This window comes from Geotrypetes seraphini, chromosome 19 (genome assembly GCF_902459505.1).
Source record: "Geotrypetes seraphini chromosome 19, aGeoSer1.1, whole genome shotgun sequence".
Taxonomy (NCBI): Eukaryota; Metazoa; Chordata; class Amphibia; order Gymnophiona; family Dermophiidae; genus Geotrypetes; species Geotrypetes seraphini.
This window is the reverse complement of record NC_047102.1, coordinates 7,928,330-7,956,030: the sequence shown is the minus strand read 5'-3', so window position 1 is coordinate 7,956,030 and position 27,701 is coordinate 7,928,330. Positions and strand designations below refer to the sequence as shown.

The 27,701-nt window shown below is 43.5% G+C and overlaps 3 protein-coding genes across 7 annotated transcripts in view; 2 read left to right on the top strand and 1 right to left on the bottom strand.

The window, feature by feature from the left end:
• TRAF6 (TNF receptor associated factor 6) overlaps positions 1-27,701 on the top strand; it is a 333,270-nt gene that overhangs the window by 137,173 nt on the left and 168,396 nt on the right. The gene's annotated exons all lie outside the window — the stretch shown is intronic.
• Positions 1-27,701, top strand: part of RAG2 (recombination activating 2) — a 167,257-nt gene that overhangs the window by 137,163 nt on the left and 2,393 nt on the right. The window contains exon 1 of one of the 2 annotated variants that reach the window (XM_033927935.1): positions 23,356-23,386. The exons of the other annotated variant lie outside the window; for it this stretch is intronic. The gene's annotated coding sequence lies outside the window, so the exon portion shown is untranslated. Of the gene's footprint in view, positions 1-23,355; positions 23,387-27,701 lie in introns of those variants that run through there. 2 annotated transcript variants of the gene reach the window in all.
• Positions 484-26,226, bottom strand: IFTAP (intraflagellar transport associated protein). 4 transcript variants are annotated; one of them, XM_033927939.1, is made up of 7 exons: positions 26,035-26,226; positions 20,038-20,223; positions 17,910-18,013; positions 7,715-7,872; positions 7,001-7,055; positions 5,122-5,261; positions 484-1,044 (listed from the first exon to the last, which is right to left on the bottom strand). In XM_033927939.1, the coding sequence occupies exons 3-7, from the start codon at positions 17,917-17,919 to the stop codon at positions 883-885; spliced, it is 525 nt and encodes a 174-aa protein (XP_033783830.1). In that variant the 5' UTR covers positions 17,920-18,013; positions 20,038-20,223; positions 26,035-26,226; the 3' UTR covers positions 484-882. The 4 variants fall into 4 exon arrangements, with proteins under 4 accessions (XP_033783830.1, XP_033783832.1, XP_033783828.1 ...); XM_033927937.1 differs by having other exon boundaries at positions 487-1,044; positions 17,869-18,013; XM_033927941.1 differs by lacking the exon at positions 20,038-20,223.

The following is a 27,701-nucleotide window of genomic DNA, read 5'->3' as shown; positions in this document are numbered from 1 at the left end:
GGGTTAGGGTGCCTACCGGCACTGTAGGTCCTTCTAGGCATTATTCTATAAACGACGCCTAACTTAAGCTAGACATGCGCTAAGTGCTACATTCCTACGCACCTATGGTTTAGGCGCCATTTACAGAATCTGGACCTTAGCGCGCACTCATTCTGAAAGCGCTTGCTAAGCTTTAGTAAAAAGGCCCAAATATTAGATAAAAGTTTTAGATAGAGGGTACAAGCAGCTCAGGAATCAGCCGCCGCCGCCATCTCGACTCCCACCCCCCCCCCTTTGAACAACTGATTTTTTTAGCAAATAGGAAAATATTCGATTGTATAGCGGAATATTCCAGATACAACTGCAAAACAGTAGGGCAAGCCCATCAAAAAAAAAAAAAAGATCATCCCATCAGAAAGAGAAGCTTATGCTAACAGGATTAATTTGTAACATCTTTGTAGGCATAATGGACTATAAACCCTAATATTTTTAATACATTTTTAAGTGAACAATTGCTTTGTGATACGTAATGCTTCAGCAGCAGTAAATGTGCACGGAGAACTCCAATAGCTCGTGAATATTCTCTCAGTGCTGTCTGAAATTAAACAACTAGCTGTATTCTGCTATTTGTATTCTGCTATTCGCTGGTTTTTCCAACCATTTCAATGTAACATGTTAAAATTATATGTAACCTATGTATATCATTCTTCTTGCCAATTTACATCATGTAATCACTGATCGCTCTGAGACCCCTTCTCTATCTGTACAGCTATTCTTCTCTGTGAACCGCCTAGAAGTCGCAAGATTATGGCGGTATAGAAAAATAAAGTTATTATTATTATATCCTCTCCTTTATTACAATTTTAGCAGATCACACACACACCAAAAAATTCACACAAACATTTATGCTTCTTCCAGCTTGGACTCCACAGTTCTCAGAAGCTGCTGCCTTGAAGCTTCCGTCATCACCTTCAACTCCGTTTCTGAAAACTTGGGGGTTAGTTTCACGTTGTCGTAATCAAATCCTTCATCCAGTGAAAAGGACAAAACGTCATCGCTAGGTGGCTAAAAGGGGAACAAATCATGTTAATAGAAGTCAAGATCACTTGATTGCATTATAAATTAAAATAATTCGGGTTTCCCAGCAGGAAGATCTAACATGCATGGTTTTTTTTTTTATATTTTCCTGACATTTCCAGATGGGCCTTTGCTGTCGCAGCCGTTATAGTAATGATTTTTAAAAAGCGAGTCGTTCTCCAAAGAACGCTCATGCAAATGAGGTTGGCAAAGAATAGCGATGATTCGCTAAATTTTCATGTGCCCATTGCTGGTGATAGTGATGGGCACATGTGCAGAATAAACGCACCCCCCCCCTTGACTTTGGTGGCTCGATTTGGGTTCTTGAGTGGGCAGACTTGTTGGGCCGTCAGCCCTTTTCTGCCGTCATACTCTATGTTGCTATGTTTCTCCCTGTAACTTCATCGAGTGTTTCTCCCTGTAACTTCATCGAGTGTCCCCTAGTCTGTAATTTTTGACTGAGTGAAAAATCGATCCACTTGTACCCGTTCTACTCCACTCAGGATTTTATAGACTTCAATCCTATTTCCCCTCAGCCAATGTTGAAGAATTCACTGGAGTGCTCGTTTAAATACTGAAGAGCCCATTTGCATGGCAGCGTCGGGGACTGCTAGAAAGCTCTCAAAAGTCCACGATAAGCCGTTTTGATAATCCGCCGCTAAAATGCGCACAGGCTAAACCAACTGGAACCGGTTTAGCGACTGCGTTAAAAGCAACCTTTTGAGAATCTCGCCCAAAAAAAGTGATGTCCTGCACTCTCAGCTGAAGACGCTTCTCCATAGCTTAAAGGCCTCTTCTACTAAACTGCGCTAGCAGTTTTAAGCGCAGTGAGCTGCGCTGCTCCCGATGCTCATAGAGCTCCTATGAGCATCGGGAGCAGCGCGGGCCATTCAGTTTAGTAAGCTGCAGCTTTAAATCCGAAGCTCTGGGGTGAGGGGTGGAGAATCTGTGAAAAATTATCCACAGGTTAAAAGAAAGATCTGTGCCCCGACCCCAAAAATATAAGTGGAATCAATGCCTAAATTAGCACCTCTTAATCGGAATTCCTATACACTGAAATATCAAATCATCCATCCAGCTCAATTTGAGAAATATAATTTACAGTTATTGACTAGAAGTGTCTCAGTCAGCAATACAGACCGATTGCTAGCTATTAATCCCACTGGGTGACCTTTGATTCCACCTATCGTTCACATGTGAAAAAGCCTCACCGCTAGCCTGACAACTCTTTTCATCGATTAATGGAAAACCTCGGCTTCTTCAGCTGACAGCCTTGCCCCTTTCACCCTCACTAAATTCATATGAAAAAAATTAAGCCTACGAACCTAATAGACTGATTGCTCAAGTGAGCGGTTTCTTTCTTTTGGGGGGGGTGATTATATTTTGATAACTTAGAAGCTTAAAAAGATGCTGATCTTAGATCCTGCGTCTAATTTAACAACTTGGTAATTGCAGAAGGCTTTCTGGAAGACTACTTTATTAAGAGTATTCTCCTTCTCGTAAAATTAACCCTGTGATTTATTTGGCAAAAGCAACGCTGGAGGAAATCATTTGCATTCAGAGCTGCACGCAGTCGACCTCAGAAAAAAATTTTTTTTTTTCAAAAAGCAAGTAACGTAGTAAACGCTGGTATTAATAAGAGGAGCATTTAACTGCAGGCTGTTTGCAAATCAACGCTGTATATAAAATGCCCTAATTTAAGATGCAGGAAAAAGTCTATTAATAACCAGGACAGGCTTCGCTTTCAGGATGTGCCGGGATATTACCAGGCAGGCTGAAATGCCCTAAGTGTGCACGCACAATTTAGAAACCTTTCTTCAGGGTCCTCTGTAACAATTCATCTGCTGCAACTCAAGCAAGGCTAAGCGCTTTTGACTTATTCGCAATACTAAATGCAAAACAGACGGGCTCCGTTCTTTTCCCTGGAGGAGATAGAGTGGAGAAAGCGTCACATCACAGACCGTAAGCTGCAGAGTCAAGTACTGTCAGATTTATATGTTTGAGCCCTCAGAAGGTATCTATGCCATCTGGTCCTGGACACATCTTTCTGGCTTTTAATTTGACGGAAATCTGTTTCCTCCACGGCCCACAATACAGACAAGGGACTTAACTAGCCTTTTAAAAGGGCTTAAACACCTCGGCACTGCTTAAAATCACATGCTTTGCAAGTAACCCCAAGCTTAGAGGTGCTTTTATTAAAGGCCTGCTAACTGATTTAGCGCACGCTAATTGCTAAGGCATCCATTATACTCTGTGGGCGCCTTCGCCTTTAGCACGCACTAATCTTTAGTGCGTGCTAAATCGGTTAGAACAGCTTAATAAAAAGACCCTCAGATTTAGAATCCTTTGTTACCTGGCTTAACATCTTATAATTCTTTTTACCCCTCCTCGTGTTAACTTTCCTTCAATGTATTTCTTCTTCTACAAAGATATTGTAACTTTTCCCTCCACTCCCCACAACTCATGTATGTTTACCCAGTAAGTTTTAATTTAAAGTCATTGTATTTGTCTCCCAACTTTATTCGAATTGTACATCGCGTAGGTATTTAATAAGCGATTTATCAAGCACTAATGAAACTTGAACTTGAAACTTGACCCCTTAATTATTCGAGTTTTGTTTGGGATTGGGAAATTCGACCACGTGTTGGAATTTTACATCAAATTGTACTGGTTAAAAGTGGAACACAGGATACAAATTGTTCTTGTTAACATATCTAAGTGTACGTAGGATGGCAGCAAAATATGTGGCCGGCGGTGCATGCCCGTACGTGCCATCTCGAACCTTACGCTCAGCGGATTGTGGAGATCTGAATATTCCAACTATAAAGCAAATGAGATTGCAGACGACCAGAGTAAGTTCTTTTTCTTGACTCGGCCCTGATACTTGGAATAACTTACCGTTATACATTAGGCAACAGAGAGATTTGAATACTTAAAAAAAAAATTATTAAAGCAGTATCTGCTCTGCAAAATTAAATATGAGCACGTATATTTTAGTTCAGCTCCTGGTTGCTGTGAGTATGGAGAGGATTTTTATAATAGTCTTATTTATGGATGTTTGCATTCAATATTATGTGTGTACTTTTGTGACCCCCTTTGATAAAGGTGGGCTATAAGTGAATAAACTACGAGAGCCGTAAGGGACGTGTGTTCCATCAGCAAGGCTCCTATCAGCCCCTAAACACACATGGGCTCGGTTTTCTTGTTAAGAGTAAGGCATAAGCTCTCGATCACTGCCCAGTGAAAACAAATTCTTCATCTTGGTTCCTCCGACAAGGACATGAGTAGGGCAATAGAGAAAACACAGTACAAGCCTGACAATTCTAGGGGGATATATTCAAGATTCCATGGCACGTCAGAACGTGAAAGTTAAGAGGAAAGAGGAATTGGATTATTTCATAGCTTTTCAAGAGTAGCTCAAGGTAAGTTATATTCAGTATAGGAGGTATCTTCCTGTCCCAGAGAACTTACAATGTATGGTAGCAATTCTGCAAACTGGCGCCTAGAGGTAAGGCCTCACCTACACACATCAAAGGCACACTTAGGCAAGCCAACAAATTCCTGCTGTTGACATTGTGTAAGAGGGCACACCTAATTGTGGGTGCGCCAATGTCAACTTACGTTAGTATTCTATAGTGGAATTTGTTTAAGGCCCCTTCTATGAGTGGGGTCTTATGTGTCAGAGTCAATCAGAGCACCGAGGAGGAGCCTAAGACTCTGATTGGCCCAGACGCCTAAGGTCCCACCCATAGGAGGGTCCTTAAACAACCTGGGCCCCTCCCTGGTGCATCCAGGGAGGAGGCTCTGATTGGCCCAGGATGTTTAAGGCCCCTCCCATAGGAGTCTTTGCTACTCTTCACCAACTCGTTTTTGGGAGAATGACTCGCTTTTTTAAATTCCCTATCAGAACAGCTGTGATAACAGACTGTCTCTTTTTAGGGTGGGTTTTTTTGAGAATCTAGACCTCAGTCTCTTCCTTCTTGAAGGAAATAATCTAAATGGAAGCAGTTCTACTAAATTTCCCATGGATATCTTAAAATAACACAGTGGACGTGTAAAGACAACCTGAGCTCCAAGCTCCGGCGCGGTGCTGCTCTCTGGGGTACAAAGGTACTCCGTTCTTATCTGCAGTTGGGTGCACTGGGCAAAGGATGGATGGTAGCATGTCTCTTCTTCCTCTATTTCTCCCGGAAGTGGTTCTATTCCTGTGCAAGACAAAGATTATCTGACTTACATTCCCATACCACAAAAACCGTGGGCGGCGCAGTCAGGTTTCCAGCACATTCTGCCAATCTGGTCGTTCTCAATCATATTCCAAGTGCCTGTCATTCAATTGAGAATGAGGCAGTCATGTGGAACCCTTGCTCGACAAGCCTAAAATAGTTATTATTTTTTTTTTTTTTGCAATACTCCTTCCGTCCGTACATTACTGTGGCAGGTAAAAACAGAAAGTACTGAATAATCTGAAACAGTGATTCCTAAACTTGTCCTGGGGGACCCCCAGCCAGTCAGGTTTTTAAGATATCCTTAATGAATATGCGTGAGGCAGATTTGCATGCCTGTCACCTCTATTATATGCAAAACCTACGTAAAGCTATCTATTGAAAATGTAAAGCTAGCTCTCCTCTTCATAACCCCTAATTTCTTATTATGTCCTTCCCTCATTTATTGAATTACCTGTAAACCGTGCCGAGCTCTATTTTTATGGAGATGATGCGGTATACAAACTTAAGGTTTAGTTTAGTTTCTCTTCCTCTCTCTATTTTTTTCTCTCTCTCTTCCTTTCTTTTCTCTCTCTCTTCTCTTTTTCTCATTCTCATTAAAAGGCGTCACGTATGCAGGTAAATTAGGGAAATCCCTTTTCTTCAAATTCACTGAGCTTTGGAACAACCTCCCTGCCCCGCTGCGGAACCTAGGCTCATTCCAATGATTCCGAAAGCATCTGAAAACCTGTCTTTTCTCCAAAACGTAAAGCTATCTATTGAAAATGTAAAGCTAGCTATCCTCTTCATAACCTCTAATTTCTTATTATGTCCTTCCCTCATTTATTGAATTACCTTTATGGAGATGATGCGGTATACAAACTTAAGGTTTAGTTTATTTTAGTTTATCTAGAATGACACACCTACTGCACTGCAAAAAAGGAAGGGGGATGCTCACACAGTGGTGTGGTAAGAGGTTGGGGCGGGAGAGGAGGGGGTCTGCCCTGGGTGCTGTCTTGCTAGGGGCACCAGCAACCCTCCTCCTCTCCGCCCCTTGCCTTTTCCCCCCATACCTTTTTCACTTCTCCGGCGTGAGCGGCATTGCTGCCCGCGGCGGCATCAGCGCTCTCTCTTACGCCATTTCTGGGTCCCACACCTAGGAAGTGACGTCAAAAGGGCGAGCTGACACCGACACAGGCATGCGGCTCGCATCGGAGAAGTTAAAAAGGTAAATGGAATGAAAAGGGGCGCGGGATATCAAATACATAATAAACTTGAAAATTGGATGAACCACAAGATGGGGTGAAGAATTCCGTAGTTATCCGTACTCGCTTGCAATACACACCTAACTAGGAGATTGCAGTAAAGAGGCATTATTGTGCTCTGTGTTAATAAAGAGTTCGGCAAGCAGAGGCAGTCACAATGAAACAAACCAAAAAAAAAAAAAAAAAACAGACGTGCAAACTGAAAACAAGGGTTCATAGACAAAAGCGCGTGACGACAAAGGCGCACCGACAACCCAGCCCAGACAAATGAGCGCAAGGCGGAAGCGCGCCGAAGAAAAACAGTATTTTAAGGGGCTCCGACAGGGGGTATTGGTGGAGAACCCCCCCACTTTACTTAATAGAGGTCGGAGCCCTTTAAAATACTGTTTTTCTTCGGTGCGCTTCCGCCCAGTTGTCTGCGCTGGGTTGTCGTCACGCGCTTTTGACCTGTCACCGAAAACAAGGACAAAAACATACCAGCAGTCGTAATTCTCTTCCAGTCGCCTCTTTCGTCTGATTTAAAATCTTCCACCTTGGGAAAAAAAAATTGAAATCAAGAACATCGATTAATTTGATGCATCAAAAACTCTGAAGGGCTGGGTCCTTAATTATAAAACATATCCTTCACGGCCCCTATTATCTCCTAGTACCATCAATGAGCTCAACTTATCATGCAAAGAACTGTCAGAGGAGCATAACACAGAGACGGGCAAATCTGTCATCCTTAGGCTAAAACAAACAGCAATTATTATAGAAAGGAGTCTAGAAATCTACTTCATATCTGGCAAAGACGGGAGAAACAAATTTCACTGTTTCAGGAAACCGAAAATGTTATTTTTCCCTATTCCACTTTCAGTTGCAATAAGAGCGATGTGAAACAAAGCAGCCTGAATGGCGAACAGCCCCATCGGCAGTAATTATACAGTTACACTAGTGTGAGTTACCAGATTTTCTGTTTGGAAAATTCAGACTCCTAGACCCGCCCCTAAGGCCCGCCCGTTCCACCCATCCTTGCCCCGGCGTATGTGAACAGGTAAGTGTGTAAATGACCACTTTTTGTCTAAGTGCTATTCCGTGAAACAACACCTAGATGAGCTCATGGCTTAACTAAGTATGTGGTTATTTTCATCTGTAAGTGCACATTTCCACTACAAGTCTTTACAAGTGGCTGCAAGGAGCCTGAAACACCACCTGATCCTCCTCCAAAGCCTGCGGCACGTCGGAGAGCGAAGAGCGCACGGCATCTGTAGGGACAGACATCTCTCCATCAGCTTTCGCCGGCCAAGAAGGGGCCCGATGTCCTTCTACAGACGCTTTTTGGGAAGTCTCGGTCCGAGGCCCCATCTCATCTACAATCCAGGAACAGAAAAAGAAGGCACATTATATGATCGAAAAAGAGATGCTGGATAAGTAGTCCGTGGTCTATAAGCGAACGTTCATTTATAAACATTTACTGCTACCAAAAGCCCTGCAAAATCATTAATGGGTACACCGTCTAATACGGGCAAGATAAACGCACGCCGACAAATGACTTTTAGAAGGAGAGAGCATTTTAAGGTAACTTATTCCCCGTTGTGTTTTCCAAGCTCCTCGTGCAGGAATATTCTTTGCTGTCCTCCTGTCTCCTTCCCTGTGGGGTTGGGTCACCTGTTCTCTTCAACGGGATTGGTTCATGAACTTCTAATTTTTGGATCCACCCTAAAGGCAAGGAAGGGGAGGGGCGTATATAAAATGCATCACAACTCCTGTTGTTTGCATCCTCCCTGTGACCATGGCGCGCACTTTTAATTGTGCGTACATAACGCGCGCAAGTCACGTGCGACCATGATTTGATGCGTGCTCGTATAGTTCGTTTAGCGCATGCGCCGTAGGAGCTTTTTCACATATTTATATATTATGATACGTCTAATCACACGCTCGTGATTTATATGTCACGCTCATTTATATGTCATTTATATGTCACGCTCATTTTTTGTTGTGCACGCATTTGTCCTATGTGCAATTGACGGTGCACGCATTTGCCCTGCACATACTTGACGTGTGCGCTTTTGGTCTGCGCACTTTTGATGGGTCATCACAATATCAGCCTGAACGGCCCCCTAGGAGCAACCCTGGGAGTGCAGGTCTGTTTCTGTAGACAAGTGGCTCAGAAAGAATGTGCAGAGGTCCCTGGATATCTACTGAAGAGCTGACGTCCCTGGATATCTACTGAAGAGCTGACTGAAGAGTGACGGAACTCAGAACAGAAAAAGAGGAGTCTTCCTTTGCCCAGCACAGTGAGAAGCAGAACCAAAAGAAAGGCAAAGCCGACCTCACAAGGGGTTTTATTGAAAGTTCCTTTGGGACGTCCCAACTAGGATCCTGGTTTCGACAGAACACTGCCTTCCTCAGGGGACATACCAAACTGAAAAAAACGTAATAAACAAAGCAATTATTAAAATGATCAAGCATACAGAATATGATATAAAAGATTAACACGAAAAAAAATACATTAAAAACATCTAAAGTTCAGAAAACAAATAAAACCAAGCTATTCAGGAAATCCTTAAAGACAAACTAACACCAAAGAATCGTCCCGATTCTCTGAAGCAACTCGCTCGTCTCTTCAATTCCTCTGGAAATGGCCAGATAATTTCTTTTGTAACCCGCCTTGAACCGCAAGGTATTGGCGGAATAGAAATCACGAATGCAATGTAATAATTAGTATACATGAGAAAAACATTAGTTGGAATTTAAAAGAGGACATGGTTTGCGAAAGGTTCGTCTAGCGAGCGCCACCAATATTTTCTCTGGCCAGACGTTTTCATCTATGGCGTGTTCTCGACCATGTTTCCAAAGCTAAGTAAACTGTTTTGTTTTGTTTTTTTCTTTTCCTGTGCACAGTGATGGGTTTTTTTCACCCTTTGATAAATTCATTTCAGTGGCGGTGGAGTTTTTTTTGCCTATGATAAGAAATGAAGCGGTATTGAATGTTTATCAAGTTTTGATTGTGGACTGCTGTTAATTTGAATTTTGAGGCTTTTTCTCCACCTTTTATGTGAAATGCTTATCGGGAGTGTTTAGTCCACCTCTGGCGAGTAATATATATAACTTCTGAATTTTTTTATTTAGTTATTACTCTGGTTTTTTTCTTGAAAAACATTAGTATAAATAAAAGTGTGGTAAATGTCATATATCATGGTCAAAGGTCTTGAAAAATGTTAAAACAAGGATAACATACCTGATAACAGGATATTACAGTGGTATTTCTATTTCAGGTAGTCTTGAAAAAGACCTAAATCTAGGGGTCCTTCTACTAAGGAGCACTAGCCGTTTTAGCGCTCCATTATATCCTAGTAAAAGGACCCCATAGATAAGATTGTCCTGAAACCATATATAGTACTCCCCCGAAATTTGCGGGGTTTATGTTCCTGGAATGACCGCAAATTGCGAAAACCCGCGATTATTGGATGTGGAACAGGAGCGGGCTGCGGTGTCGGCGGCAGTTGCAGCTCTGACCCGGGGCCGGGATCGCAGATCAGGCAGAGCGGATCGGTGATGTCACGGGACACGCGAGAGGCGGACGGAGGATACTTTTCTGTACTGTAATTGCGGCAGGATAAACCACGAATGACTGGGGCCCGGGAACCCTGAACCGCGACGTCGTGGGGGGAGTACTGTACTCAGATAATCTTAAAATCTAAAGACAAGAGTGAGGGGGGGGATGGAGTATTTGTGGGAGCTCACGATAAGCTGTGAAAAACAGACAGTGAGGGCAAAAACAGATTAAAAAAAACAAACAGACAAAAAACACAACAGACAAAAAAAACAGACAGACTTAAAAACTGAGAGCAAGAGCAAGGCTGGACAGAGTATTTGTGAGGGCTCGTGACGAGCCGTTAAAAATCAATGACGGCGGTTAAGATTAAATCCAAGCAGTGACAGCAAACAGAATTTTTTAAAGGGTGACTGCAAACATATGGAAGCAAAAAGCAGCAATCAAATTTTTAAGACCAAAGACAGCAATAAGATTTTTTTTTTTTTTAAAGGGGGGCAGCAATCGGGTTAAAAAAACAGAGGCAGCACTAAGATATCAAAGAGCGACAGAACTCAGAACAGAAGGAAACATTTTCAGGCCGTATCTTTCCAGAAATTACAGGCCTTTTTTTTTGCAAACAGGAACTACAATCTAAATATTAAATTAAAGGGACCATCTGATGTTTGCTAGATGAAACAAAACAAAAGGAATAAGAGAGAGAGGAAAGAAAAGAGAGGATGTCAGAAGAAAGATGTTTGTGCACTGGTTCCCCCCGACAGAGGATTTGCTGTCAGATAAGCCACCTGTGCCAGGAGTCTGTTATCGAGGGCAAAGACAAGTGTATTTAACGTTAGGGCAGTCAAGTTAGCTGCTCCTGGAACCTGCCAAGAAGGGAACTTTCATTTTTAGAATGGACTTGAAAAATAAAACCTTTGAAAACCTGGCTGTGAATTTCTTTTTTAGTTAACCTTTTTGTTCATAGTAACATAGGGGTCCTTTTACTAAGGCGCGCTTGCCGATTTAGCGCGCTAAATGCTGACACATCCATAGAACATAATGGGCGCGCTAATATTTAGCGGACACTAAATCGGCTAGCACGCCTTAGTAAAAGGACCTCACAGTAAATGACGGCAGATAAAGACCCGAACGGTCCATCCAGTCTGTCCATTAAAAAGACATGATTAAATTAACTTGTCTCTTCTGGATCGTAGACTGTAAAGTCCACCTGGTATTGTCTTAGGTTCCGACTGCTGAAGTTGCCATCTAGTCAAGCCATTGTGACATCACTGATGAGGTTGGCTCTTAGGCATTGGTGGAATGAGGCATTATGACATCACAATCTCAGTTCTGGAATGTTGCTACTCTTTGGGCTTCTGGCAGGTAACATAGTAAGTGACGGCAGATAAAGACCTGAATGGTCCATCCAGTCTGTCCATTCATAATACGTGATTAAATTAACTTGTCTCTTCTTTGGTATTTCTGGGCCATAGACTGTAAAGTCCACCTGGTATTGTCATACGTTCCAAATGCTGAAGTTGCCGTCCAAGCTCACTCCAGCTTATCCAACCATCCTGTTTGCAGGATATCTGCCATAAAGTCTGGCCAGTAACATCCTCATGTTCCAAGTTAGTGGAGTTCCCTTTGATGCCCACCCCAGCCCATCCTACACCGAATCACCTGGGCTGGAGAAAGCATCAATGGGAACTCCACTAACTTGGAACATGCCCTGCAAGTCTGTCCACAGGCCATATAAGTCTGTCCTGAACTGGCCTTAGCTCTTTAATTTCAACAGAAAAATTCAGGGTGTACCTGTCAGATGAGTCCAGTTAGAGCTCAGAGCTGACAGGATGGCATAAATTCTAACAACAGTAGCTGGAACTTTCATTACAGTTTGAATCTCTTAATGACTTGTATATTTCTCACTCCTACTCGGAAGCCAAGGGGCTGATATTGAGATCATGGGGTGGAGGCCTACTAATTCCCGCGGTCGGCACTGGATAGTCAATTTCTGGGTCTTTTGTTACTCTCTGGGATTCTGGAATGTTGCTACTCCTTGGGGTTTGACCAGGTACCAGTGACCTACTTTGGCCACCGTGAGAACGGGCTACTGGGCTTGATGGACCATTGGTCTGACCCAGTAAGGCTATTCTTATATGAGCCAAGTATAGGACAATTAAGCCATTGTATCATCACTGATGAGGCTGGCTCTTAGGCATTGGTGGAGAGGTATTATGACATCACAGTCTCAGCTCTGGAATGTTGGAATCTTGCTATTCTTTGAGATGCTGGAATGTTGCTACTCCTTGGGTTTTGGCCAGGTCCTAGTGACCTGGATTGGCCACCATGAGAACGGGCTACTGGGCTTGGTGACCCAGTAAGGCTATTCTTATATCCTTAATTTAAGTGCAAGGATTTACACCGGGGTTCAGCCAGTGTAAATCCTCACACCCAGTATATTTAATGCCCCTGAAGCAGCCCAGCCCCATTGACAACTCTTTTATTTTGGTTCTACTATACTTTTAGGACCAGCGGGCCGCTTGCCTATCTGCTTTCTAGTTCTGGGGGGATCTACAGGCTCCCCACACTTTTTGAAACCGTGAACCAGCTGGTACTGCACAAGGCAGTTAAAAAGCCCCTGGGCTCCAGATGAGCTCATTTTCCCTGGACCCTAAACTTTCCAATGGTCGGATCAGAGGATCAGGACTTCATATTGCTGAGCTTCTGTCCCTTAATCTAGCATCAAAGCAGTTCTCGATTCCACCTGCTCACAAAAGTTTATACTACAAATCAAGCAGTAGCAAAAAAAAACAAAAAACACAAAACCCCCACATTGAAAGCTACATTTTTGAAATGCATCACAAAGTTCTTTGGTCACTATTTGAAGTGTTTGACTTGTTTTTGCATCTCCAACTGGATTTGGCTTGGTCTCCTGGAACTCAAGGTTTCCTGTTTGTTCCTTTTCTGCCCGGCTGACCATTTGTGAGAAAAATATTATTCCTCCTCCACGGCTGAGAAGCTTTCCTGCTCAAACTCTGCATCTGAAGGTTGTGCCCATCCAGCTGCATCACGAGACAACGCGCTCATTTCACCAACCACAAGACATACCTTCCAGTGTGTTTGCAGGGGCTGTAACATGCCCCAAAATACAGAAGCCACGAGGTCAGGGGACCAGAGACGCTCGTTAAAAAGAGTAATTTAAAACTACATGGGATAGTTACATTACATTAGTGATTTGTATTCCACCATTACCTTGCGGTTCAAGGCGGATTACAGAAGAGGATTTCTGGACATGTCCAGAGGTGTTAACAGAGTAGAGCGGGTTGCTTCAGAGGATTGAAATGTTTCATACTTCATGGATTTCTTGAATAGCAAGGTTTTTCTTTCTTTCCTGAAAGTTTTGTAGTCTGGGGCCGTGATTAGTAGATTAGAGAGTTGGTGGTCTAGTTTTGCTGCCTGTGTGGCTAGAAAGCCATCGTTCATTTTTTTCCGTTTGATGTCTCTAGGAGAGCAACAGACAAATCTTTGGGATCTGGAAGTCTTCAGTGCTCGCAACCCTCTTTAGATTGTGTAAGGGTAATCACTGAGCCTACCAACATTCCTTTTTTTAAAAGAAAATATACTAGATAAAACTACGTGGAGAAAAGGTCGACAAAAGAGACAAAAAAAACCACATCATTAAATATTTTAGTGGCTAAAAAGTGGCCTGCACTATCCCCAGCAACTATAGCTCCTACAATTTGGAACTCTTTACCTTCACATTTAAGGTCTGAGAAAATTTTAGATAAATTTAAGAGAAACCTTAAAAGTTTCCTGTTTAAAGATGCCTTTGAATGCAAAATGATCTCTGGGTCTACCCTTGACGATTTCTATATTAATCACATTCAGTATTGATATGATTTCTCCCATTGCCCTCTTGTTTTTCACCTTAATTGTACAGCTCCCTTCTGATGTCACATCCTGGTCCCGCAACCAGGATGTAATGTCAGAAATGAGCTCAGGTTGGCGCGAACAGCAGGAGAAAGATGATGCTCGCACTGGTAAAAATTTCAAAAGGTACGCAGAGGGGGCTGGGGCATAACAGGGCTGGGATGTGTGGAACTGGGCAGGGCGGGTCTAGGGTGGTCCGGATTTTACATATGTAAAATCTGGTAACCCTAGGCAAGAGAGATCTTATGGTGAGCGCAATGAGTGCAAATGTTTACAGGAAGCCCATCTATAAAGGAAAGTAGGTGGCTTCAGAATATAGCACAACCGAATATATACGTGGGTATCTGTTTAAGATGTTGGCACTTATGCCAGCCATAGATCTGGAATGCACTACCTCAGGGATAGGCAATTCCGGTCCTCAAGAGCCACAAGCACGTCAGGTTTTCAGGATATCCACAATGAATATGTATGAGATGCGGTTTCCATATCACTTACATAAAATCTTTTTTCCCTGCCATTTCCACATATAGCATAGACATGTCTGGACAATATTATAAACATCCCCCCCCCATATAAAGTGTCAGTATATCGAGTCAAAACAAAATTCACTAATTAAAAAAACACAAGCAAATAAAAGATATCAGATCAAATGATCAAACCAAAGTAGAGAGCCAAACCAATTCACATAAGCAAAGCAAGTCAAATTCCAACAATTCCGAAATACAAACAGGCTTTAAATCATACATTACATAGAAACATAGAAATAGACGGCAGATAAGGGCCACGGCCCATCCAGTCTGCCCACCCTAATGACCCTCCCCTATCTTTCCTCTGTGAATAGATCCCACATGGCCTTAAAATCAGGCACGCTGCTGGCCTCAATCACCTGTCAGGAAGATCTAAAGAGGATGTTTTTAGATGGAATAAGCATTAGCAAATAACTGCATTTTCAGCTCAAGAAACACTTTCAGCTGCTCGGGGGAGGAAAAACACATATTTAACTTGAATATACTTTACAGGGATAAGCAAGTAGAAAAGATGCCCCTAGAGATGATGTGAGGCTCTGATCTTAAGGCCCCAAATTGCGTTCTTTGCTCTTGAGTGGATTTGGTAACATCCTGGTACCCCCATATCTGTTTTCCATAGAATAAACTTTTTGAGGATCTAGAGTACAAATATTTTAATATTTTTTTGGAAACTGCGTTTATGCTCTACCCCTCCCAACTTGTAAAGCCCCCCCCCTCCCATATCTGTTGCGATGCCCTCTAGTCCCTTATATTTCCTCAGCTAAGTAACGTGAATAAGCCTTTGTCCTATGTACGTCTTAATTAGATTGTAAGCTCTTTTGAGCAGGGACTGTCTCTTATGTGTTTGTTGTGCAGTGCTGTGTGCATCTGGTAACATATTTATTTATATCCTAAGTGGTTTTACATTCAGGTACTTTATCATATTTCCCCATCTGTCCTGGCGGGCTCAAACTCTACCTAGTGTCCCTGGGGCAATGAGGGGATTAAGTGACTTGCCCAGGGTCACAAGGAGCAGCGAGGGATTTGAACCCACAGCCTCAGGGTGCTGAGGCTGTAGCTTTAGCCACTGCGCCACACGCTGACTCCAAAGCAGTTAAAATCAATATTCTAAAAGCGCAGAGAATGAGACAAATAATTACAGTAATCATAAGTGACCGAACGCTGCATAAGGAAAGGAAAAAAAGATGGAGCAGATGCTGCCAAACGGACTGTGAAGGAAAAGCAGCATTCGAGTCTCAACGGGGACTTGAGCAGATCTGTGATGCTAACTCCACACTAAACACATCGCAGCACGCAGCCACCACCTGGGAGCAGCAACAGCTTCCTGCAACAATCGCAGAGCTTGTGTCAAAACAACCCAACCGGGGGGGGGAGGAGGGGTTCCCATCAGGCTTCCAGTAATGTGTAACAACCTAATGAGAGGGATGGCAAACAAAAAACTAGGCCTTCTCTTTAACTGGTGTATGGAGCATGATTTTTGTAGGGGGGGAAAAAAAAATCTCTGAAGCAGCCAATGTGGCTCAAGCAGTTCTTACATTCCGGTCTTGAGATGTCTCTTTTATGGAGAAAATAAGATTTGAAAAAGTCCTTTCCATTTTCAACAAAGAACTCCCTTTTCCTAAAGCTACGGTGATGTGAGCAGTACTTAAGAACTTAAGAGTTGCCACCAAAGGTCCATCAAGCCCGGTATCCTGTTTCCAACAGTGGCCAACCCAGGTCCCAACTACCTGGCAGACACCCAAAGACATTCCAGAGCTGAGATTGTGATGTCATAATGCCTCATTCCACCGTGTCTAAGAACCAACCTCAGCAGTGATGTCACAATGGCTTGACTGTCCCCTACTTGGCTCACATAAGAACATAAGAATTGCCATACTGGGACAGACTGAAGGTCCATCAAGCGCAGTAACCTGTTTCCAACAGTTGCCAACCTAGGTCCCAAGTACCTGGCAGACACCCAAGAGTAGCAACATTCCAGAGCTGAGATTGTGATGTCATAGTGCCTCTTTCCACCAATGCCTAACAGCCAGCCTCATCAGTGATGTCACAATGGCTTGATTGTTCTGTACTTGGGGCTCACATAAGAACATAAGAATGGCCGTACTGGGACAGACCAAAGGTCCGTCAAGCGGGGACGGGATGAGGAAATTGAGTACCTGGTAAAACACTCCACAATCACAAACTCAAGGGACAAATTATTCAACCCCCCCCCCCAAAAAAAAATCCTTGAAACAGAATTTTCTTGTTCCCTAAAGATGGAATAAATTGTATAGAGAATTTCAACTACTGTTTGGCACAACCAATTATTCTAGAGATGAATGAATATAAATCAAGATATGTCGATCTTCTACAGGGGGAGGAAAAGCCTCAGACCCATGTCAATTGTCGCTATTCAGCAGACATATAGGCATTACTCAGAGCTACCTCATTGGCATAAAAAACCCCTCCTCCATCCATTCCTCATAAATATCACTTGACGAATAGTAAAAGTTTGGCTCTCAAGTGTTTAGGTTTGAATGGATTTTGATATTTGAATTTAACAAATAAGTGATATTTAAATGGAATAAATTAGAATAATTTTTAAAAGGAGAAAAAAAATATTTAAAAGATATGAGGAACGGATGAGGTAGCTCTGAGTAATGCCTATATGTCTGCTGAATAGCGACGATTGACATGGGTCTGAGGCTTTTCCTCCCCCTGTAGAAGATCGACATATCTTGATTTATATCCATTCATCTCTAGAATAATTGGTTGTGCCAAACAGTAAATTCTATATACAATTTATTCCATCTTTAGGGAACAAGAAAATTCTGTTTCAGGTGTTTTTTTTTTTTTTTTTTTTGGGGGGGGGGCTTGAAATTGAGTTCCTGCCCAGTAGCAGTGTTTTGCTCTGTTGTGCACAGGGTCTTCTTGTCCCTGAGTCTGCTGGGGCTGCAGGTAAAGGATTCACAGCAATTGTGCAATAGTGACACATCCAGAGGCCCAGCGGTCAGAGAAATTCAGAAAGCAGCCTTGAAAATCGGGGACACCGGTAACCTCACCGTTACCGTAACGTGTCTCTCTGAGAACCAAAATCTTTGCATGACCGTGACTCGTACCATAATTACATTAATATAATCAGGTGTCCGCTGCGTTGCACGTAACGTGACAGAAAGTGTTTTCAGCATATTACATCAGAGAGGGTGCAGGAGGTGCATAGACCAGAGGAACGTGGAGGGGCATAATCAAAACATACGTTTAAGTCCGATTTGGGCGAATGGGGCTAGACGCCCAAAGTCGGCAGAGGGAAAATGACCTCTGTCCCTGTCCCATTCCTGGAAGCCTGTTATTATCTAGCTGTATGTCACCTGATGGAAAGCAGATGCTTTCTTTACCTCTACAAATGTTAGTGAATGAGTTGAAGAACTCTTCATACGTTTGCTCATGGCTGTTAACGAAACTACTGAGCGTGTCCTGCAGGACTTGGTCCTCGTCCACGAGTACTCCAGGCAAAGGAACAGGCATATCTCTAGCAGCTCTCTGTAACAAAGCAAAGAGAGAGTCACAATACAATTTCTATCTACAGTTCCAGCGAAGACTCCCAGCAAATCTTTAACCTAACTCTGCACTATAAGACCGGAGGCTCGCTGAGTTCATCTGCAGCTGATTTTACAGTTCCTGGAGGAAAAGTCCATCGTCTGCTGCTGAGACAGACACAGGGGAAGCCACTGCTTGCCCTGGATCGGTAGCATGGAGTGTTGCTACTATTTGGGTTTCTGCCGGGTACCTGTGACTTGAATTGGCCACCGTGGCTACAAGGACCATTGGTCTGACCCACTTCACACTATATTCTTATGTTCTTACGTATGTTCATATTTTTTTTTTTTTTTTTTAATCCATCCCCAGCCCAAATCCTGCAATTCTCTAAAGATATCTGAGTACTGCTTACTGGCTTACAACAACATATATTTAGAAACAGGGAGCAAAATGTGATTTTGTGCACAGGCTTTCGATGAATTGTTAAGAAATGCGCAGGAGGAGCCAGAGGAAGTGCGCTGTGGAGTCACTGCATCCCACCTCCATCAATTTTAAGCCACATTTCACACATATTAAATGCAAAGGTGAAAAAAAAATCATTAATACCACTTCAAGTGCTAAGCATGGGCTGCTGCAAAGAGCATGCACTTTCCTGGTTTTATTCTGCAAAAAGCCTTGATCACAAATTATTACATGCAGCAGTAAATCAGACTCAAATGTACTAATTTAGGAATACAGTACGTATGACAACTTTTACAAATTTATTTATTGTTCCTGGAACTCATTTAATGTATTATACACAGGTTAATTCATAAGTCGTGGCAGCTATTTTTTTTTTTTTTTTTAATCTCAAAAATGGGCCAGCACTGGAAATTTTAATATAAGCGTTTGATAGAGTGCAACATGTATTGTTTCCACCAGATGAGTGATGAGTGCAGCGGTCTCTAATAGGGGAGAAGCAAAAAAAAAAAAACCAAAAACATGACATTTGAAATCATCGTAACAAGTTATAAATGTTAGCTGTTTCACTAACAAACAGGCAGAAGAACACCTCACCTTCAAGGGGGGGAGAGTGGGGCGCAGTGATTAAAGCTAGAGCCTCAGCACCCCGAAATTGCGGGTTCAAACCCACGCTGCTCCTTGTGACCCTGGGCAAGTCACTTCATCCCCCATTGCCCTAGATACATTAGATAGAGTGTGAACTCGCCAGGAAAAATGCTTGAAACATAGAAACAGACGGCAGATAAGGGCCACGGCCCATCAAGTCTGCCCACTCTAATGACCCTCCCTATCTATCTTTGCGGATAGATCCCACGTGTCTATCCCATCTGGCCTTAAAATCTGGCACGCTGCTGGCCTCAATAACCTGAAGTGGAAGACTATTCCAGCGATCAACCACCCTTTCGGTGAAAAAGAACTTCCTAGGGTCACCGTGCAGTTTCCCGCCCCTGATTTTCCACGGATGCCCCCTTGTTGCCGCGGGACCCTTGAAAAAGAAGATATCTTCCTCCACCTCGATGCGGCCCGTGAGATACTTGAATGTCTCGATCATATCTCCCCTGAATAAATCCATGTAAACCATTCTGACCTCTCCTGGGAGAACGGGATAGAAAATGGAATCAATAAATGAGTACAAACAGCTTGCTCCCTTATATTATTTTAAATATGCTATTTTAAAGATTTAAGTACACCTATGATTCATGCTTTTAGCATTCTACTGTCATTTTTCTAGTTATGGTTTGGTTCGTGTTTCAATTAAGCAATTTCTGCCTCATGACATCACTCGTTCTCTTTCTTTGATAGAGTTTGCATAGTTATGTCTTTTTATTCAGCTTGATTCATGTGTTAAATGCTGTTTTTATCAATCAACTTGTTTTTCTGGCACCTGATCGCTGTGATTAAAAGTGTGGCATCGCCCACGGAAGACGGTACAGCTGGTCAGTGTTTTGACCTTTTTTTTCTGCAACAAACGCACACGGTCTAAAACACACAACTTGAAAACATTTCTTTCCAAAACAACCCCCTACCATTCAGCTCCCTTTGCAGAATGAGAAAGCAGATCAGGACTCAGCAGACCATCTCGGTGGTTTAAATGCAAATTCCAGTGGTTTTGAAGAGGAAGCAATGGTAAGTCATTTTCTCTACGGCTGTTCCTTTAACTTCTGCAAACCGACTCTGCGAAGGGGAGGCTGATCAACCCGGGAGATGCAAGCCTGCGTTAAAAATTAGAGTGATTTGAACCACTGAATAAAATCATCCATGGAGCTTACTACACACACAATTCCTGTTTCAGATGGTTTCATTATCATATAATTCAGTCCTGTTTCCCTCCTCAAGGCCAGTTTCTCCAACTGGGTTTGTTTTGGGCATACCATGGCAGGGTATAGAAACGTGATGGCAGATGAAGGCCAAATGGCCCATCCAGTCTGCCCATCCACAGCATCCACTGTCTCCTCCTCTCCCTATTGGCTAAGCCTCTTTACACCTGCATTGTGATGTCATAGAAGCATGATGGCAGATAAAAGCCAAATGGCCCGTCCAGAGCATCCACTATCTCCTCCTCTCCCTATTGGCTAAGGCTCTTTACACCTGCATTGTGATGTCATAGAAACATGATGGCAGATAAAGGCCAAATGGCCCGTCCAGAGCATCCACTACCTCCTCCTCTCCCTATTGGCTAAGGCTCTTTACACCTGCATTGTGATGTCATAGAAACATGATGGCAGATAAAAGCCAAATGGTCCATCCAGAGCATCCACTACCTCCTCCCCTATTGGCTAAGGCTCTTTACACCTGCATTGTGATGTCATAGAAACATGATGGCAGATAAAAGCCAAATGGTCCATCCAGAGCATCCACTACCTCCTCCCCTATTGGCTAAGGCTCTTTACACCTGCATTGTGATGTCATAGAAACATGATGGCAGATAAAAGCCAAATGGCCTGTCCAGAGCATCCAATACCTCCTCCTCTCCCTATTGGCTAAGGCTCTTTACACCTGTATTGTGATGTCATAGAAACATGATGGCAGATAAAGGCCAAATGGCCCATCCAGTCTGCCCAGTAGTTACACACATTATAAATTCATGATTAAATTAAATTGTCTTTTGTCTTTGATATTTTGGGCAACAGACCATAAAGTCTACCTTAGGAATTGCTTTCGAAGCTCACTCCAGCCTATCTAAACCATCTCATCATCTGCAGGATAAAAACCGTAAAAGTCTGCCCAGCACCATGCTCATGTTACAAATTACTGTAGTTCCCATCAAAGCCTTTCCCAGCCCATCCTAAACCAAATTGCCATATATGGGATACAGACCATGCGAGTCTGCCTGGTACCGGCCTTGTATCAAGCTCCATTCCCTTTACTACTGAAAAGACATGAGTTACATCCAAATTCCCCTTTCCATAAAAGCCTTTTGTGTCTCTCATTTTTGGCGGACCCTCACACTAGCGCCAACATAAAATTAAAGTTAAGTCAAAAAACTTTGAAGTGTACAGTGATCCGGTCACAAGAGACATGAGGTTTATGGTAGAGAATGACAGGACAAATTTTTCCCTGCCCCGTCTCCATGAGTTTTGTCGCTCTGCCTTAACTGCACAAGCCTCGAACACTTATGATTTTAAAGTGTTTGAGGCTTGTGCAGTTGAGGACGGAGCTAGCAGGAATGGGGCAGGGACAGGAAAAGAGCTCGCGGGGGGATGGGACAGACAAATATGTTCCCGTGGGGACGGGGAAAAATTTCTCCCCATGTCATTCTCTAGTTTCTGGTCTTATCCTAGCTTGTTTGATCCCTATCTCCCTGTGCCACCTTTCCTGAGAATCCATTTCAAAATCCTTGTCTTGGCCACCCCCCCCATACTTAGTCCATTGGGTTCTGCAATATTTTCCTTCCTGGGCACTGAGATCAAGCTAGGACCGTCCGATGGTTAATGAAACAAGCCTGTTCCCTTCTGCAGCTCCTTCCACATGGAATGGTCTTGCTTTGGAGATTTAGGTTTCTTTTTACAAGGCCGTTATTTAATATTTAGAAAATAATTGAAAACTTGGCTACTTTCTCAAATTGGTTTTGGAAGTTTTTCTGTTTTTGGCCTTTATCTGCCGTCATGTTTCTGTATACCGCTGAATCTTACTCAGAGTTCTCAGTGGTTTACATCAACATTAAGGTGTGAAAGCGGTTTTAGTGTGCGCTACTAACGCCTCCATAGAGCATGCGTTAGTATTTATTGTTTAATGCATGGTTTACACGCGCTAAAAACGCTAGCGCACCTTCGTAAAAGGAACCCTGAGGGCTCCTTTTATCAAGCTGCGCTAAACCGCTAGCCGCTAACGCCTCCCTTGAGCAGGCGGTAGTTTTTAGGCCAGCGCGGGGGTGAACGCCTGATGAAACGTCGCGCACGTTAACCCCGCTTGATAAAAGGAGCCCTAAGCATAAAAAAAATAAAAGGGACGCCAGTTAAAATAGGAAAGAGCAAAAAAATACAAATTTCAATCGTCAAAATTTAAAATACAAAATATGGAATATGTTGGGTTTTTCAAGATAATCTGCTGAAATCCTTCAATGGATATGATCCATTACTAAGTATTGTTGCATTTCATAGTATTGCATTTTTATCGTATAACCTAATAAGCTGTAAAGTTTGTTTTCCTGATTTTATTCCTGATCGTTCGCTGCCTTTACCTCAGGACGATCCCGTCGCAGTGGATTATAAACAATCAAAATGCTAAGAAAACTTATCCACCAGAAACAATTTGACCTAAGTCTTGCATTCGCATTGCAGGCTGGCCAGTAGCCCGCCTCTAATTGTGCTAGCCTCTGACTTTGGGGTTACCTCTAAAGAACTGGCACAAAAGCAGCCGATTTGGTGCTCATCATCCATCACGATTTTATTACGCTGTTGCTAGATAAACGGGAGAAAAGCTGTGAAAATTGCAGTCCTAGTTGTAAGGAGAACCTAAGAACAGCCTTACTGGGTCAGACCAATGGTCCGTCAAGCCCAGTAGCCCGTTCTCACGGTGGCCAATCCAGGTCCCTAGGGCCTGGCCAAAACCCAAGGTGTAGCAACATTCCATGCAACCGATCCAGGGCGAGCAGGGGCTTCCCCCGTGTCTTTCTCAATAACACTGCACTGACTGCTAGCCAGGAAAGGGTTAAACTGAAGCTAGCGCACAAGAAAGTCTCAGCCTGGGTTGAGGTTGCCCAAGCGGTCACAGACCGTTGCAGAAGTTCATGAGAACATCTGTAGGCAGGGGCTTACTCTCTTGCCTGCGTTACTCCCTCACTGTTACAGCAGAGTTCTCCTGCCTCTGATATCCTAACGCTAAACCAGCACCAGGCAAAGCAAATCCAGAAATAAAACACCTTCTCTCATCCAGGTAGGTCTAAAGCCTTCCTCACTTATCAGTGTTTATGTGTCCCCTCGCCAAGCTGCTCTGTGTTAAGAGTAATCCTGGATCACATGCCAAGCAAGTAACGTTTGCAAACGCAGCCCTCAAAACTCGGACGCACCAACAGACAGGACATTAAAAAAAACTCAGTGGCAGTCAAAGACCCAGCCCAATGCAGCCTGATTGTCCACCTAAACTCCCTGCCCTTTCCAAAAAGGCAGGTATTCCAACTTTTTGTTTTATTTTTTTTGCACATAAGCAAAAGATATCACTCAAAAGTTTCTTTGGCCACACTGCCCCAGCAATTAGGAAGAACAGTATGGGGATTTTAAATTCATGCGTTGGCTCTTTTTAAACAAAAGCTTGACGGTGCTTCAGCCAGACATCCAGGACATAATTCAGCTAACAGACTTCTGTGATTTGATTATACCTAAGTTTCAACATGGGAGCATTGCACAGGGCTGAGAAGCTGCATGTCAGTTTGTTTTGTGAAACACAGAGCATAATGAATTTGCCTGCAAGCTTTAAATATTCTATAACGTTAGCAGGCATAAATTTGACACAATCCACGGGCTGCTTTGCTAAAAGCAAAAATAAATCTGTTTCCCCCATAGGCACAGACTGAGGAAAAAAGATAACCAGGGCAATTCTATGCTGATTATACGTGCATATAACTAGAATAATGGCATAAACATGTGTGTCCTTAACTATATTACATAGTGTATATTTTATAGGTAGACATATCCATGGGTGGATTCCGTACAGAGTAAGGGAGGGGCAAACCTTTACCCCTGCATTCTATAAAGGTTGCCCAAAATTGAGTGTGGATCCCAGATAGGCGCCCAAAATAATTAAGGGGTCCTTTTATTAAGGCGAAGGCTAAGATGCCCAGAGGAAAATGATGGATGCCTTAGCATTTAGCATGCCTTAATAAAACAACCCCTAAAAGTGCTCCAGTGATTTAACTGGAGCTACAAATACTTATGTTTATTAAAAAATGATATCCCGTCGAAGCTTACAAGCATTCTCAGAAGTTTTACATAAACATAAATGCAAAGGAACTCCATAATAGATAGGAAGAACCTATATATTCATCCCTAAAAATACCACAGTGAAATAAAATCCATTCAAATGATACAATCCTGTTGGTTTGAAGGTTCCTGATAACCTCTCGATTAAGTGAACGGGATCAGTTGGAAGGATCATCGGCACCCAGATTATGATCCGGGCGCCAATCTGACTGCATGCTATTCTGTCTCGACAGGCACCTAACCTGGACTGCGCGCAACTCAAAAGGGGGTGTGGCCATGGGAGGAGCTTGGGCAGGACAGAGGCATTCACAAAAGCGGGGGTCTGCGCTCAGTCTGCACGCCACGACTTGTATCAGGCTTCAGCTCTGGTGGCCAAATGAAGCACCGAATTCAGCGTGCAACAGTTTTCTGTACAGGGAGCTCGTCCCGAAGCGCCCCTTGTAGAAAAAGCACAGAATTTTCGGCACCGTTTACAGAATCTAGCCCCAAGCGTTTAACTTATAGAATGCTAAAAGTCATGCGCATACCTCCAGCACTTAGGCGCACTGGCTGGCACCTAAATTATAGGTGCCCATTGGGTCCTGAAGCTGAAAAGTAGGCAAGAACATCAGTATTTTCTAATGAAAAGCTTGTGAGTTAAGATTTTGAGTCTCTTGACTGACCGCTTAAATAGGGCAAGAAAGACCTAATTCTATAAAAGATGCCTAGTTAGGTGCCTAGATGGCGTGGGAGCCCGCCGGGACAGTTAGGGAATAATGCTTGAGTACCTGAATACAGTGTTTCTCCGTGAATTCGCGAATCGCGGACTCACTCATTCGCGGTCTGCTCCGACCGCCTCTTCCTGTAGTAAAGTCGGCCCACACCAATCAGGAGCTACGTGTCAAAGCAGCTCCTGACTGGTGTAGAAGTGGAAGATGACATCTTCCTTCTTAGAGGCCCCTCAACCACAAGAGGGCACCCGCTCAAACTCAGGGGCGGAAAATTTCACGGTGACACCAGGAAGTATTTCTTCACGGAGCGAGTGATTGATCGGTGGAACGGGCTTCCAGTGCAGGTGATCGAGGCAAGCAGCGTGCCAGATTTTAAGAATAAATGGGACGCCCATGTGGGATCCCTAAGAGGGTCAGGGCAAAACACTAGCTAATCTTAAGGGGAGGGTCTATAGTGGGCAGACTTGATGGGCCTTGGCCCTTTTCTGCCGTCATCTTTCTATGTTTCTATGTTTCTACTACAGGAAGAGGCGGTCGGAGCAGACCGCGAGTGATTGTCTTCACCCGCCGGCGCTCCAGCTGCCCTCTCCTGCCTCTTGACAGGCGAACAACCGCATTTGCGGGGGTTTTTTTCCCAAAATTCGCAGGGGTTCCTAGAACGGAACCCCCACAAATTTGGGGGGAGTACTGTCATTTGTAATCCGCATAGAATTGTAGGATGGGCGGAATATAAATTATTTAATTGTTTTTTTTTAAATTAACTATGCAATCCATGATTGCACTTGCAGCCCAAATCCAGAGTGCATCTGCAGCTCCTGCAAATGAGCGACTGCCTAAGGAAAAACACGAGTCTTTAAAAATCAGTAAACAAAAGCAAATATACAGGGCAACTTACACTTGCAAATTCAATATTTAATCTTCCTCTTGCTTCAATTTCCCCGGGCTGCTTTATCCCATCTTGTTTTAAAAACTAACTTTTTGGGACACTGTAAATATTTGCACGCTTTGCTTTGGGGTGGTTTTGTCTAGTTTCACAACAAACAAACGCTGCCCTGGCAACCTTTCCAGCAGCTAGAGCAGGGATCGATTCAGGGGGTGGGAGAAAGACGTGCCCCGAGGGGTTTTGGGAGTCGTAGTTCTTTCCGCTCCTCCAGCCTATAGAGGAGAATTGAGCAGTGCAGGAGAAAGAACTACAATGGCCCAGAATGCAACGGGGAGAGAGAGCGCCTCCTGACAAGGTTTCCCCCTCTCCCCTGTAGCCACTGCACAAGGGTTCCCAGAAAGCCTCCAGTGCGCCTGGGCTACAGCTGAAAAATGCTTAAGCCAAGCTCATTCAAAGACAATAGTCTGAACTGACTTGTGTTTGTATGGGCACGGAGTGCACACTGATGATGCTCCCTTTAAGAGCAAGAAAAAAACAGGGAAATAGTATATTAACTGAGAAATATTTTCCTGCTTTTTATTATGATGAAATGTTTATGGATTTTGATGTCCAACATTTAGTTCTATTAAACTACTTCTGCTTTTTCAGCTGGAGATTTTGCATCTCATTATTACTTAACACAGGGCAACTTGGAATCACCGTGGTAATTTTAGGCGTTAAGTAGGGTTACCAGACATTCGGATTTCCCCAAACTTGTCCTTTTGAGGACATGACCGGGGGTCCAGATGACTTTTCAAACCCCGGCACTTTGTCTGTGTTTTGAAAAGCGTGGGATAAATCACTGTTGGGCAGGTGGGCATGCCAGGATGCCCTCTTGCCTGACAAAAGCAGGCAGCAGGAGGCGCGGCTGAAGCAGGGCTAGATTGGGGGGCAGGACCGGGGCGTAATGGGGGGATGGGTGGGCCTGGGGACGGGTCTAGGGGTCCAGATTTTCCAAATGGAAAATCTGGTAACCCTACATTCTACCAGCAATTGACAGCGGGCCCTGGAGATCCTTAGTCTCTATTTCTGATATGACTAAACAAAGATCTTCTTGATCTAGCATTTGCCTTCAATAGGAGATATTAGTGGGTGCACTTGAAAAAACAAAGGATTAATAGCCCTACGTTAAGGCCATGTAAGAACTGAGCGGGCCTGGGGGCGTGGTCATATGTCTGGGTTTTCCTTCAAGAAAATCTGGTCACCCTAGCCAGCCCACAGTATTAAACTCTACCATGGCTTTGTAAAAGCCAGTGCAAGACAGTTACTTTGCACTAAAATCACTTAGTGCCTATTGATTAATTCCCCCCCCCCTTTTTTTAAGGATCTAAAACTGCTAGATGATTTCTCCCTTAGTTGCTTATGCTGTGTTGAAAGGAATATTGGTCCAGCCATGGCACCAGTGACCTAATCCATTCTTCTTCCTATTGTTTTCCTATCCAACATTGGCTCAAAGCATTCTATGTAATATAGGGCTCCTTTGACAAAGCCAAAATAGCAACTGCTGCTGCGATAATTGTTCTGATGCCCAAAGGGATGTAATGGATGGCAGAGTGTTTGCCATGCAGCAGCCACTCTCGACGGGTCCACACGAGGGCCTTCCAGCCCTGTGTTATATACGCCCGTCGAGACTCACTCTC

Coding starts and splice junctions, on each gene's coding strand:
- IFTAP (XM_033927937.1), bottom strand. Junction 5,262..7,000: donor GAAGAGAATTACGACTGCTG/GTATGTTTTTGT, acceptor TGTCTTGCACAG/GAATAGAACCACTTCCGGGA. Junction 1,045..5,121: donor CGCCGGAGCTTGGAGCTCAG/GTTGTCTTTACA, acceptor TTCCCCTTTTAG/CCACCTAGCGATGACGTTTT.